Source organism: Glycine max, chromosome 3 (genome assembly GCF_000004515.6).
Source record: "Glycine max cultivar Williams 82 chromosome 3, Glycine_max_v4.0, whole genome shotgun sequence".
Lineage (NCBI taxonomy): Eukaryota > Viridiplantae > Streptophyta > Magnoliopsida > Fabales > Fabaceae > Glycine > Glycine max.
Window position 1 is genome coordinate 18,780,925 of NC_016090.4, and position 13,390 is coordinate 18,794,314.

The 13,390-nt window shown below is 37.3% G+C and overlaps 1 protein-coding gene across 2 annotated transcripts; it reads left to right on the top strand.

Annotated features, from left to right (window-relative positions):
* Positions 1 to 4,576, top strand: LOC100815011 (phosphatidylinositol:ceramide inositolphosphotransferase 1). 2 transcript variants are annotated; one of them, XM_003520898.5, is made up of 12 exons: positions 4 to 539; positions 658 to 747; positions 1,531 to 1,617; positions 1,717 to 1,785; positions 2,490 to 2,570; positions 2,867 to 2,938; positions 3,086 to 3,146; positions 3,230 to 3,332; positions 3,541 to 3,636; positions 3,719 to 3,765; positions 3,854 to 3,978; positions 4,072 to 4,576. In XM_003520898.5, exons 1-12 carry the CDS (start codon positions 507 to 509, stop codon positions 4,150 to 4,152), a joined length of 945 nt encoding a protein of 314 aa, XP_003520946.1. In that variant the 5' UTR covers positions 4 to 506; the 3' UTR covers positions 4,153 to 4,576. The 2 variants fall into 2 exon arrangements, with proteins under 2 accessions (XP_040869781.1, XP_003520946.1); XM_041013847.1 differs by having other exon boundaries at positions 1 to 539; positions 1,531 to 1,785.
* Positions 4,577 to 13,390: the final 8,814 nt, after the last annotated feature.

Genomic DNA, 13,390 nt, shown 5'->3' on the forward strand with positions numbered 1-13,390 from the left:
TAATTTTCTACTCTCTTCTCAACTGTCTCGCCGTGTTCATCTCGCGTGCGTAGCAGTCAGAAAAACACTGCGAGAAAGAGAAGAAGAATCAGAGAGAGAAAATAGAGAGAGAAACGAAAACCCCTTTTGACCATTGCGCCTCGATTCCATTTGCCCCATTGATTATTCTCCCACCAAAACCTCTTCTGTATTTTTTTTCCTTCTTCTTGTGATCATTCCTCTCATTTGGGGGCACGGTTCTGTTTGTGATCAACCTCAAAATTCTGATCTTTTTCCCTTCCTGATTCGGATTCGGATACCCTGTTGCGTTTTTCTTTCTGGGTGTGTTTTATTTCGGCCAAAGTTTCTGTTTTGCATAGTGGGAAGTTTAAAAAGGGATTAATTCTATGTGGGCATCGTTCATATTGGCAAATCAATGTTAACTCTATCATCAGTGTGGTTATGAAGTAATATGGAAGTGCTCCTTGCGCGCATAGCTCATCAACGACAACATCAAGGACAATAGCATGTCGTTTTACATTGGTCGTGAGGCTTCAAAGGTTGCTTTTCCCCCCCCCCCCCCCCCCCCCCCCCCCCCCCCCTCTCTTGGTGTTGTTGTTTCTTTTTTTGTGTTCTTGTGTTGATGTTTATTTTGGTGTTTGGTGTGTGTTTGTGTAGCTATGGAAGAGAATTTGTGCAGAGACGACTACAGAGGTCAACCTCCTTGCTGAGAATTGGAAGTACCTTCTGGCTGGTCTTGTTTGTCAGGTTTTTCCCCCCTCTTTTGATCAACCTTTTTGCAATGGCTGAGTGTGGTCGCTCAAGTTGTGCTTTACCTTTTGTGTGGAATGTCCCTTTTGTTTTCCTTTGATGGGGAGAGGGAAATTTTCTGAAAGTGTTTTATGGTTGGTGGATTGGAACTTTACTTGCATGCTACATGGAGTTCAGTTTTTCTTGTTCATGGTTTTTGTTGGTGTGGCTAGTGCTACAATTGCTTGCTTTTGTTTTATTTTGTTTGTTTCTGGTTTCTGCATGAGGGTTACCATACTATTACTATCACTTGCTTTGATTACCGAAGCTTATTTTGTCAGCGATTATGAAGTGTCAGAGTTGATGTCTGAGTGTTTTAATTTGGGAATTTTAGGAACTTGTAACTGCTCGAAGCATCTTTTGTCATATTCTGCAACTATGATGATTTGCTTTAGATGATAAGTTATTTGTTCTTCCATCTTAAAAACAAAATTCACCTTATCCTCACTTCTCTGTGAAACTTTGGGTTCTGGGAAGAGGATTAAATGTTTCATTTCCATCATTGGAAACTAATTTGATAGTTTGCAGCTAGTTGTTGAGGGAAGATATTGAGGGCCAATGTTCAATGGAAAAGAAATAAGAATGACAATTTTTTGTAAAGTATATGTTTCTGTGTTTCTATTCTTGTCTATGTTATGTATGCATAAAGTGTAACACAGTATAGTACATTGTTTTACTTGGATACTTGACATACTATTTGTTGCAATGTTTGATGTCTGAATTTTAACTGTTTCTCTACAGTATATACATGGTTTGGCTGCCCGAGGAGTTCATTATTTACATAGGCCTGGCCCTACTCTACAAGATGTTGGATTCTTCCTTCTTCCGGTTTGTAATTGTCATTCCCGTTTCTCTCTCTTGGAAAAACCAGTACATAGAATGATAAGAATGCCCTTGAAATTTTTAATCTTGGTGCTGTTATTACAGGAGCTTGGGCAAGACAAAGCTTACATAAGTGAAACACTGTTTGCCATGATTTTTATATCGTTTGTCTTGGTAAGAAAAGAATCCACCCTTCCCGTTCTCTGTCAAAGTTTTCATATATTAACTGTATTACTGTGTTGTGTCAGTATTTACCTTTTTACTGCCCACCTTTTATGTGATAGGTTATATTTTGCCTACCTATGACATGAAAATTCGTGGAGACAATTCTATATTCTGCTATGAACATTTTTTTTTGGTGTGATAAATTCTCAAGGTAAATATGGCTTGATCATGAATGTGTGCTATACTGCCACCCTCTGGTGTTTCCTTGAAGTCAGAATACTAAACTGTTAAGTCTCTTATATATTGTATTCGTTGTGGCTTTGTGAGGCTTGAAAAGTTACACTCAAGGTGTTTGTACTGACTATTGAGAATGACTTGTTGGAAAATAAAAAGAAAACGACAAATAAAATAAAAGCTAATATCATTTCTTAGTTTTGTGGTTTGAAGTTTCTTCTTAGTGGTTTTGTGCAGATTTGGTGAAGGATTATTTTAATCTTGATTCAGTGGCTTTATTCCTGTTAAATCTTTGCTTGATATTTTCTGATATTGCATAACATTATCCCTGTTTCAGTGGCTTGTTTTCCTTTTTCAAAAATCCCTTTTGGCCTGTATGGCTTATTTTTGTGATCTCCTCATTTAAGCAAATATAATTTTCTTTTCTTTATTTATTTTTCTGAAGTTTCATATATATTCTTTGATATGTGATTTTGCAGTGGACATTTCATCCATTCATATTGAAGAACAGAAAGATCTACACAGTTCTAATATGGTGCAGGGTTTTAGCATTCTTAGTTGTAAGTGTTGATCACATTATCTCATATTTAATAAGTATTGTTTAAATTTTTGGAAATGCTAATTGAATAAATAAGTTCTTAGGGTGATAGATCAATGAATTAGGATGATTCAAGCATAAAATGCAGGTTTTAATGCTAACATGAGTAACTTTGATTATATCTGATGTCATCATGCGTTGCTCTTGTATGGTCATCACAGTATATTTCTGGCCATTTAAATGCTTCAGATAGAGTTAAGTGCCTATTCTGTATATGGGAATATGCCAGTTTTCTCACTTCATATTTGTGTACTGCAGGCTTCTCAAGTTCTTCGCATAATCACATTTTATTCTACACAACTTCCGGGTCCAAACTACCATTGCCGTGAGGTACAATTGTTTGACAATGTGTTTGCAAAACATGTCACATGTGTTTAAGTATTCTTTTAATCAGTGTAAATAGCATATATATGCAAGATATTCTATTATTTATCTTTTAGATTCTTATAATTTTAGACTACTTAAATTATCATGCAGGGTTCTAAACTTGCCACATTACCCCGTCCAGATACTGTCCTTGAAGTGCTCTTGATTAATTGTGAGTATACATTATAGTATTGAAGGTGTTCATATTTGATGCCTTTGTGTTTGTTTTGGCACTCATTTCAATTATATGTACAGTTCCGCGTGGCGTGGTCTATGGATGTGGTGATTTGATATTCTCATCACACATGATCTTTACTCTTGTCTTTGTGCTCACGTATCAGAAATATGGCACTCGAAGGTAAAATTGGCTTATAAATGTCTTCCATCTCACTCATGATTTAATAGTTTTCGATAAATTTTAACGAATAAGAAATTATGTTAGAAGGAGTATGTTGGTAGCATTCATCATTTATTATTCATCTCATTTTAAGTCCTTCCTGTCACATATTCTGTTGTGTTTAAATTTGAATTCTGATTTTGTAACTGTTGATATGATGAACCACTAGGTCAATAAAACAGCTAGGGTGGTTGCTTGCTGTGGTTCAGAGTCTTTTGATAGTAGCATCTCGCAAACATTACACGGTTGATGTAGTTGTTGCCTGGTAATGAGCATATATTTTGCTTTGTAATGTGAAAACTGTGGCCTATGCTTTTGTGCTGATCTTTTTGGTCCATGGCTGGCAGGTACACTGTTAATTTGGTGGTGTTTTTCATTGACAAGAAATTGCCAGGTTAGCACATTTTGTCACATGCACTTAATTACATAGCTATTGTCTTTACTTGGTTGCCGTTTGCTGCTGTTCTGACTTTATTCTGCAGAATTACCAGACAGGTCAATTGCAGCTGCAACCTTGCTACCTTTGAGCACCAAAGATAAAGACAATAGGACCAAAGAGGAGAACCACAAGCTATTGAATGGGAATTCTGGAGACCCTGCAGATTGGGTACTTTGAATGCACTTGTCCTTACCCTTGTTACATTTATGTCATGTCTTTGTCTTTGATTTGGACATAACATGGTTGTTTTGGTTTGCTCAGAGGCAGAGAACTCAAGTGAATGGCAAGATCATGGAAGATGGCAATACACTCCATGCAGATTCTGCCATGAATGGTGCATAGATATAGGAGCCTCTGCTGTATAAATTGGATCCACTGCAAAGATTGCTGCTGATGGAAAAGCTGCAACCAACCTTCAATTTGAAGGATTTGTTGTCTGAAACATTCACCTGTTAATTCAAATTAGTACGCCCCAATTTGTACTAGTGAAATTGAAACTGGGTTGTGCATTTCAACATTTTGCAGCTCAGATTCCATGTCATGGTTAAATTATCTATACACCATCAGCATGTGCCATAGAAAAATTTCCATTCCCTCTTTTACCTACATCATTGATCCCACATGCATAATGCTGTAGAGTCTTTTGTTTTTGTTGGTTGTTAAATCTCCTTGCAATCACATGGTAACCAACCTAATGATCAGCACTATGTAATAGACTGATAGGCATGTGTTATGCAAAAAAAAGTAAGGGAAATTCTAATTCCTAGATCAACTTTTCCTGGTTAAACTAGAGTACATTACACTAACCATCTTTGAGGTTTCGTATAATTATACAAGCACTCTCTATTTTTTAATCATTATATTTACCTCATTTGTCTCTTTTGTAGGAGGTGTAGTGTAATTTATTAAAGGGTATCAGGATAATATTTTTAGATAGGGAAAAAAATAATAATGTGACGTGTAACTTGAGAAAAACTTATGGAATACGAAGTATAATTTACTCGTTAAAGTAAAATGTAATGTGTCAAGGGTCTACACTTTTTGGCTTTTTGCATGTTGAAAAGGGGCTGAAAGTGGAAAAGGGTTAAAATTTTAAATGGTGACAAGTGACATGAGCAAGCACATGATGCTTTGACCGTGCATGTGCTTTTTTACGCATCACAATGCTCTTTTATGTCCATTGTCCCATTCCTTGCCCCTTGTCTCCAAACCCAATTTGGATGTTTTAGGTACCCTTCTATTCAAATAGTTTCTCCTTTCACAACATTAACTCATTGCTGATGCAACATGTCACATGCATCATATACTTGTCACATGGGGCAGCCCTCTACACCGCTTAACGCGTTTTGTGGCCTTTTTTTTTGTTCCTTTGTTGAAGCACTTGGTCTAATCCAAATGGGGCATTGTTTTTCTCAACATTATTATTGCCAATCCAGCAAGTGTGAGGTGTTAGGTTTATAGCTTGTGGCCATCATCCATGCATGTATACATAGCCTCATTTATCGCAACTGAGATTACTCTCTCGGCTTGCGGTGTTTGTTTGTTGCCTAATAATGAAAAGTAGCTCTAAGGACCTTCCAAAGGTATGGCATCATTATTTGTTATATGTGCAACATTTGGAGATACATAGAGATCTTGTTTTCCCATCCATATTGGTCAAAAGGATAACTATACACTTGGGAATATAACTAACATTTTAACCTTTTTCCTGTTTTGGGAAATACAGCAGTAGAATATAAAGAGTTTGATAGGAATGCATTGTGTAAGTCTTTACACTATCCATTAATCATAAATATTTCTTAGTATAATTTTTTAGATAATTATTAAAATAAATTAACAAATTTATCACACTAGTCGAAAAAAAGTTTTATACTATTAATACATATATTATTTATTCATATTAAAATTAGAGCCAATAGAAAACGTATGGTGATGAGGTATAAAGAAATGCTTTTCCCTTTTGTTAATAAACTTATAAATGTCATTTTTTTTTTATTTTCGAAGATTTGCACAGAAAATGATAAAAAACAATAAAGTGATATTTCCACCAATTTTCTTTCAGGAAAAGAGTTTATATTTGTGTCATTATTAATGAAAACATAAAATATTTTCTTAAGGCAAGACCGATAGCCCCATGAAATATCTCCCACTTGTGGTTTAGTTGTTAAATTTATTTATTTTATGTGTACAAGCATGCTTATAAATTTATGCAACTCACGTCATGCCAGTGGTTTTAATATCTTTGGCTAACAGTCACGAAACTAACTTGGGAATAAGTTTTATAAATTTTAAAACTACTCATTCACATAAATAAATTATAAATTCAAGAACTAAACAAAAAAAGTGAAGTCGTTTTTTAAGGAGAAAGTGGCATGCTTTGATAAACAAAAACAGGAAGATTTGTTGAGTATTAAAAGGGGAGACGTGTCTACTTTATGTAGATAATTAAGCTTACCATGAGACCCATGCAAATTCAATTTATTTAATACAGACAAAAATCATCGATGAAAATCCATTTAAACGATGAGATTTTTTTAACTACTATAATTGAAGTCCTTGGCTTCTCAATCTAGAAATCTAAAGTATTGTTGTTTTTTTTTTTTAGCTGCCAACAAAGTAAATTTTATTAACATGTTACAATCCACAAGAAGTGGTCTAACAGCAGAATACAACAGTATCAGCAAAGTTTACAAGCTTTAGTACCACCAGTACAAACAGAACAATTACCATAAGGCATGATTAACAACTACAACACAATATATCCCAATCCTATACTACTAGTCGTGAGTTATGCAACCCGCAGAAGACATAAGAAAGGCTGAGAATGCCATTCATAGTAGGAAGATTGAAAACATTTATATTCTTGTAACTTGTAAGTTTCTCTCTAAAGATATATTTTATAAGAATTGAACTTAGATTCTCCCTAAAAAAACTTATTCATGTTTGGATTAAAATTGAAAATTTTCAAAGCAACGAGTTTTTCTTCTTATTTTATACATTGGAGCACACAGTCTTTTTTATTGGAATTCACATTTATAACTTTTAACCAAACATATTCTTAGTGCGTGTATGAAACACAATTACGTTGAACGTACAACATAACTAACTTTCATTCTAAAGTAATAAAAGACTTCGTGCATGTTTAATTTATCGTTAGAAAATTTCCAAACAGACGTTAAATCAAAAGTTTCGAATTCCTAGTTATCACAAAACATGCATGGAAATGTATGTATGTTCAACCCAACATTAAACCAAATATATTCTTCTATTTTCTCGTCTTTGGAAAGTGGAAAACCCCCGTTGAACTTGGTTTCGACAAGAAACCAAACACACTTAATTAGTGAGTCGTCATACCCATTAAGGTATCCAAAATGATGTCATTTTGTGTATTGAAAATTTGAAGGATGGCATTTGTAATTACAGCTAAGCAATGCTAGCCTAGTCATGCAAGTCAGCAAGTGGGTGTGGTCCTTCTATATTACACAAAAGCAAAGGGTCTACTACTCGATATATAGGATAATATAAACATATGATTATATGATATATTAATTTCCCGCATAAAACATATCCAACGATCTAATAATCCAACAAAAGGGTGGTGCTTGCGCAATTTAAGCTGTAAAAAGCTAGTCAATGTAGAAAAGGGGTGCACACTCATTATGGGAGACAAACAATATCATAGAGAGTGATGCAATTAATGCAGCAAGAGCATCATCATTGAGGCATGTCTAAGACTCCATAATCTAACGACCACTTTCTTTTTCCTTTACGTGCTGCTCCTTTCCCTGTATGAGGGTCCTGTATTGATCCCCACATAGGTGGTATGAATAATAATCACACCACCCTCTCACTTTATTGGGGAGGTTCATTCATTCATTCATTTCGTGTTGTGCTTTTGTTTTTTAATAAATTGGTGTGGTCAATTATATATCTGGCTGCGAGATCATGTCATGCGCTCTCAATTCTGTCTAGTGTGGTGTGATTTTTATGATGAAGAGGCCCTTTTTTCTGATGAATGGAAATTGTTTTAGAAAGTCGAGAAAGATGTGATTGAATTGAGCCCCTGAAGATAAAAGTGTAGCTATAACACTTATGAAAAAATTAACGGTTAAGTAGTGTGTTTGAGTGACACATTGGAAAGTTAATTTTGAAACAAATTAACTTTAAAGTGACCTAATTTATATTTAAATATTTTTTTATTTTAAAAGTAAGTTAGTAGTGAAATTTAATATAAATTTTGTTTATCTAACCAAAGTTACTAAAAGTCGTCTTAAATTAATTATGAATCTAAAATTAATTTCTCAATGTAGAAATAAATACGTGAACATTTATATAAAAATGATATTCAATTTCTTTTATTTGTCTTTTAATCTTTCTATTTAAAATACAACAAATATTTTTTTTTTATTTCGAATATAATAGTTGTGAATTTTTTTTTCAATTCTACTCTACAATAAATACTTATGTGTATCGTTTAGTGTCTATAAAGTACACATGTCATGTTACGTGGTATTCCGAGATACACATCAATCCTCTATGTCAGCCTTGACACAAGAGTACGGACGTTCAACCCTTAACAGTCAGACTCCACAACCAACATGTTATCTTTAACATCTTATTATTTAAATATAATGTCATATCTTTATCTCTTAGCAGGTATTCAATTATCTCCAAAGTTATGCATTATCTAATAGTTATCTACCAGCTTTTATCTCTAAGTTATATATTATCTCTATCATTATGTATAAGCCATAAGTTATTATCTATAAGTCGATAATTATCTAAAAGGGATGCTACGTCACCGTAACAACCCCTATCAACAAGTACCTGCAACTCCTTCTCTACACTATAAGTACTAGGTTTCCTCGTACTCCCTGAACACGCTATCAAACACACACACACACACACCCACACCTACTCACAAACTTATGTAGTCTCACTTACTCTGCTAACTCATATACTTACTTGAGCATTGAAATCCTTTGTTTTACAAGTCTTCCTTCTTGTCCTCATAACAAGGGCCGCTCTCTAGCCGAAGTGCAAAGTCTTGGAGTCCACCTTTGACCTGTCTACCCTGACATGTCCCAGCTCCGGATTTTAGTAAGTACATTTGGCGTCCACCATGGGGCCGCTGTAAACATACCATGCGGTCTCTCGTTATCTCTCTCTCTCTCTCTCTTACAAAACCCAAGGCAACCCCTTGGTCAACTTACTCCTTAAGAACCACGACGACCACAGTCAAAGGTCTAGGTTCTACAAGAGGAACTACCACCATAATGATCGACAAGACCTTTAACTAGGTGCAAATCACACTAACTCCTCACAAGCATAAGAGGAGAAGCTCTGCAAGGCGAAAGAAAACACCACCACATGAGTGGCAAGACCTTTAATAAGGTTGAACTCAAACTTGAGAATGTCATCTACTTTTTTACTTCACCCAAGACCGCCAAAGTCTTGCTCCCTATATCATCAAGGTCTTGCTCCCTACATCACCAAGGTCTTGCTTCCTATGTTGTCAAAGACTTCATTCTCCTTTCAGTTGAGCCTCTAACTCAACAATCAGTTTGGAAAGCTTGTCCCTCTCCATCGTAATTCCCTCCACCTTGCTAGCGAGGTCCTTTTTCTCTTCTTGCAAGCCCTTGCAACGTTTGAACAATTCATCACCGTCCAACCTGTTGTGCAACAACTTGATCAAAACATAGCCAACCTTAGAAGACAATTGGTGGTTTGACTTCACAACTTCAGCAAAGGTGACAATATCACTCGCTACCTTTGGGCGCTCCACTCTCTAAACTGTGCGAGCAATAAGCCTTCATTTGGCGACCTATGCCTCCTAGGAAGCCACCTTGCTTAGAGCCTCTTGGTGCTGTTGTCCATTCTTTTCCAAGATCGCCAAACTTCGCTGAAGGAAGACCTTGGCAAATTCATGGCATGCTGGACCTGAGCTGATCAAATCAAATTTTTATGAAAGGCTAACACAAAGCCAACCAGAGTCTTCTGTTTAGGCTTATACCCTATACCACATAGGGAATCAACATCGTTCGAGGTGTAGATGTTATGTAACGGCACATGGGGACAAGAAGAGGAGGAAGAGGACGTCGAAGTCAACACAACCGAGGGAGGAACCGGTGAAGCTAAAGAAGGAGGAGGTGCCATCACAGGAGCACCCATGGTTGCCACTCTAGCACTCAACAGGGATGCAACAATGGTAGACGAAAGCGCTACAACAGAACGAGCCGAAGCAGTCACCCCCAAATTCAGCAGCTGGAATAGCCTCCTAAACATGCACGGCGGGAGGAGGAGGAAGAGCAAGAGTAACAACAACGACTTTAGCAGGAACAAGGATTGCAACAACGACAAGGGCAAAAACTTCAGTTGGCACACCAACTCAGGGCATGAAGGCTTAAATGCCCCCTCGACTTCTTACAACCCGACACCCTAGTGGCACCATCTCGCTTCCTCTTAGCCAAAATAGAGGAAGGAGCACCGAGGGTGACCTCAGTAGCACCAACAATAGGGACAACCTCAACAACAAATCGACCCCCTCTCTAGCTACAGGAGCGACTATAGACGATGGCACAGTCCCATTAGCAGGTCCAACCTGCTTCACAAGTGGCCTCCAAGGGAAGACATCCATAATTCCTGTAAAACAAGCAGCAATAACATAACAAATGTCAATTCAAGCCACAATGTAGTTTAGACACAAAGGAGAAAGACAAGACAAAACATTTACGGTTCAAGGCAACAAGAGGATCACTTTCCGAGGGAAGAGACAAAATGGCCCGTGCATTCAATGAGGCCGACAGTTGCTCCAAAATATCTTTGTCGACCCTCTCCATAAGAGTCAACAGATCCTTGTCAAATGACTTAAACTTGATGGGGATAGACTACCAATAGAACGAGAAAAAGAGCTCCCCGTCCCTGTTGAACATTAGTGACAAACCATTAGCCAGGACCTTAAAGAAATGGTACTTGAAGTGATGAAAGATGTTTGAATCAAATTCAAATAGCTTCTTGGATACACTGTTCAAGGAAACCCAACCAATCTTGCCAGTCAACTTCATTTAGAAGAAATACAAGAAAATTGGCACACTGGGCCATATGTTGAAGAAGGGGCACAAAATCTCAAAGGCCCTCACCATGGCTCAATCGTTTGGGTGGAGCTGAGAAAAGACCACGTTTAAATGCTTAAGCAGAGCACATTGGGATGCGGTCAAGGGGAGAATGAGATCCAAGACCTCAAATAGACACCTGTATATGAAGAAGAAGGGTGAATTGCCCGATGCTGCCCTCAAGAAAGAGAAGTCATTACTCCTGCAAGGCTGGACGACTACCTTCCAGGAGTCGTCAAGATTTGCCAGCTTCACCTGGCATTGCATAGCAGCGACACTCACCGCAAAGGTGAGAGAGGACTTATACTTCAAAATATCATCCCTCACGCAATCATATCCAGTAACAATAGGTGAGGATGATGGCGACCCAACACTATGGCTACGTCGCACGTGGGGAGACGCCCTAATGTCCCTACCACTTGTCCTTGCTCCCTTAGAAAACGAAGGGGAGAGAATCACAATGACCGGGATAAGCTCCCTGGCTGGGGAGGTAGCGGAAGGCCACGTCTTCCTGTGGAGACGAGAGGTGCCTCCACCAGTATGACACGAAACCCTTAACCTCTCCAAAGAAGAGGATTCGTTGTCGGAGGCATTGCAACGAGTATCCTCCTTCGAGGAACTGCCAATGAAAATAACCTCCTGGTCCATCAGGGGTTGTTGAATTGAATCCCCAGAATCGTTACCACCCATGTCGATGGCAGAGTCAGACAGAAATGAAGACATGATCAGAGAAGGAATACCTTGAGGGATTAAAGAGGAAGAATGAAAATCACAAGAAGCAAGCACGAAAGCAAAGAGATTTCGAGAGAAAGAAAACAAAAATTCAAAGTGACGGTGGCCACAAATCAAATGTCCACTCCATTTAAAGAGGGGATTGACTCTTCGGTAACTAGCGAAAGCGGAAGTGGTGCCCTAATTTTTCGCACGACGACACAACCCCACTCACCCATGCATCAAGTCTTTAGTATGTGTCCACTTCATGAAGGACACATCTATGAGAGTACTGCGCATGCGCCGCACATGCCTACAACAATAGACAAAATGTAATGTGTGTCTTCAATGCACTCTCAATGGTAAGAAAATGATAAAGTTGTCAAATAGATAGGCTTCCCTCACCTGACACTTCAGACCTTGCCTGTGAAACCAAAAACATGTCTACCTCAGACAACCTAACATAAGCAGCCCGGACAACACTTGTCCAGGCTCGGGGGCTTGTCAAGCTTGACAGACTTGCAACTGCCACATCGATCGAGGTTACCACTCTCGGCACCGGACAATACTTGTCCATGCTTGGGGGCTCGACTGACTTGCCACCCTCTTACTTGTCAAGCTACTACCCCCGACATCAAACAATCCCTTTCGACACTGGACAATCTCTTTCGCCCGAAAGTCGACTCAGAGCTTTAGGGGCTTATGTATTGTCTAGGGTCCACAAAGTACACGTGTCATGCTACGTGGCACTTCAAGGCACACGTCAACCCTGACACAAGAGCACGGACGCCCAACCCTTAATAGTTGGGCTCCACTACCAACAAGTTACTTATGGTAGCAACTAGCAACAACAATGGCTATGATGCAAGCTACTATGCATGGATATATTGTTCGAGTGTTGTGATGGATAGTGTTAGATATGACATACCGTAACACATGTTTGATACACATTTGAACGTGTTTTTTTTTTTTTTTTTTCATTTGACAACCACATGGATACATCACTGCCGAACATGACATAAACAAATGATGAATATCAACATTTAAAATTTCAATGCTTTATTGTATTTTATATTTTTTAGTTTGGAGTACGTGTAATTTAATTTAGTTCTTTTATTTTTTTAGTTAATTAAATTCTTTTATTTTCAATTTGAAGAAAATTTGGAGTTTTTGTAATCTTTAAAACACTTTTTTTTTTCTATTCAAGTATTTAGAGATTCCTGATAAATTTGAGTTATAAAATTTTTAATACATTATAAATTTAGTAAAAAATTAATCATTTTCTTTTAAAAAAATTAGGATGTGAGATTATAATTTGAAATGGGGAAAAATTATTAACAATAATCAGCTGTTGGATGACAATCATCCAGAAAAAGGAAATAAAGAGCAGTTGGAAACAAATCCCTATGATTGTGCTATAGGAAACAAAGAGTCATTGGAAACAAATCCCTATGATTGTGCTATAGGAAACAAAGAGTCATTGGAAACAAATCCCTATGATTGTGCTACTAATAATGACAATCATGCAAAAAAAGGAAACAAAGAGCCATTGGAAACAAATCCCTATGATTGTGCTACTGATAATAGAAAGTTGTTGGAAAACTAATCTGCTTTAAGTGGCACAAATCAATCTCACAAATAAACTAGATTGCAGCTAACCATATTTAGGAAATTTATTCTATATTTAGAATTTTCTAATATGCAATCAATTCACATTTAATTACTTTATTGCAAAATCATTGTACATTATGCTATAT

Coding starts and splice junctions, on each gene's coding strand:
- LOC100815011 (XM_041013847.1), top strand. CDS start 507: ATGTCGTTTTACATTGGTCGTGAGGCTTCAAAG. Junction 3,333..3,540: donor CAGAAATATGGCACTCGAAG/GTAAAATTGGCT, acceptor ATGAACCACTAG/GTCAATAAAACAGCTAGGGT. Junction 3,637..3,718: donor GTTGATGTAGTTGTTGCCTG/GTAATGAGCATA, acceptor CATGGCTGGCAG/GTACACTGTTAATTTGGTGG.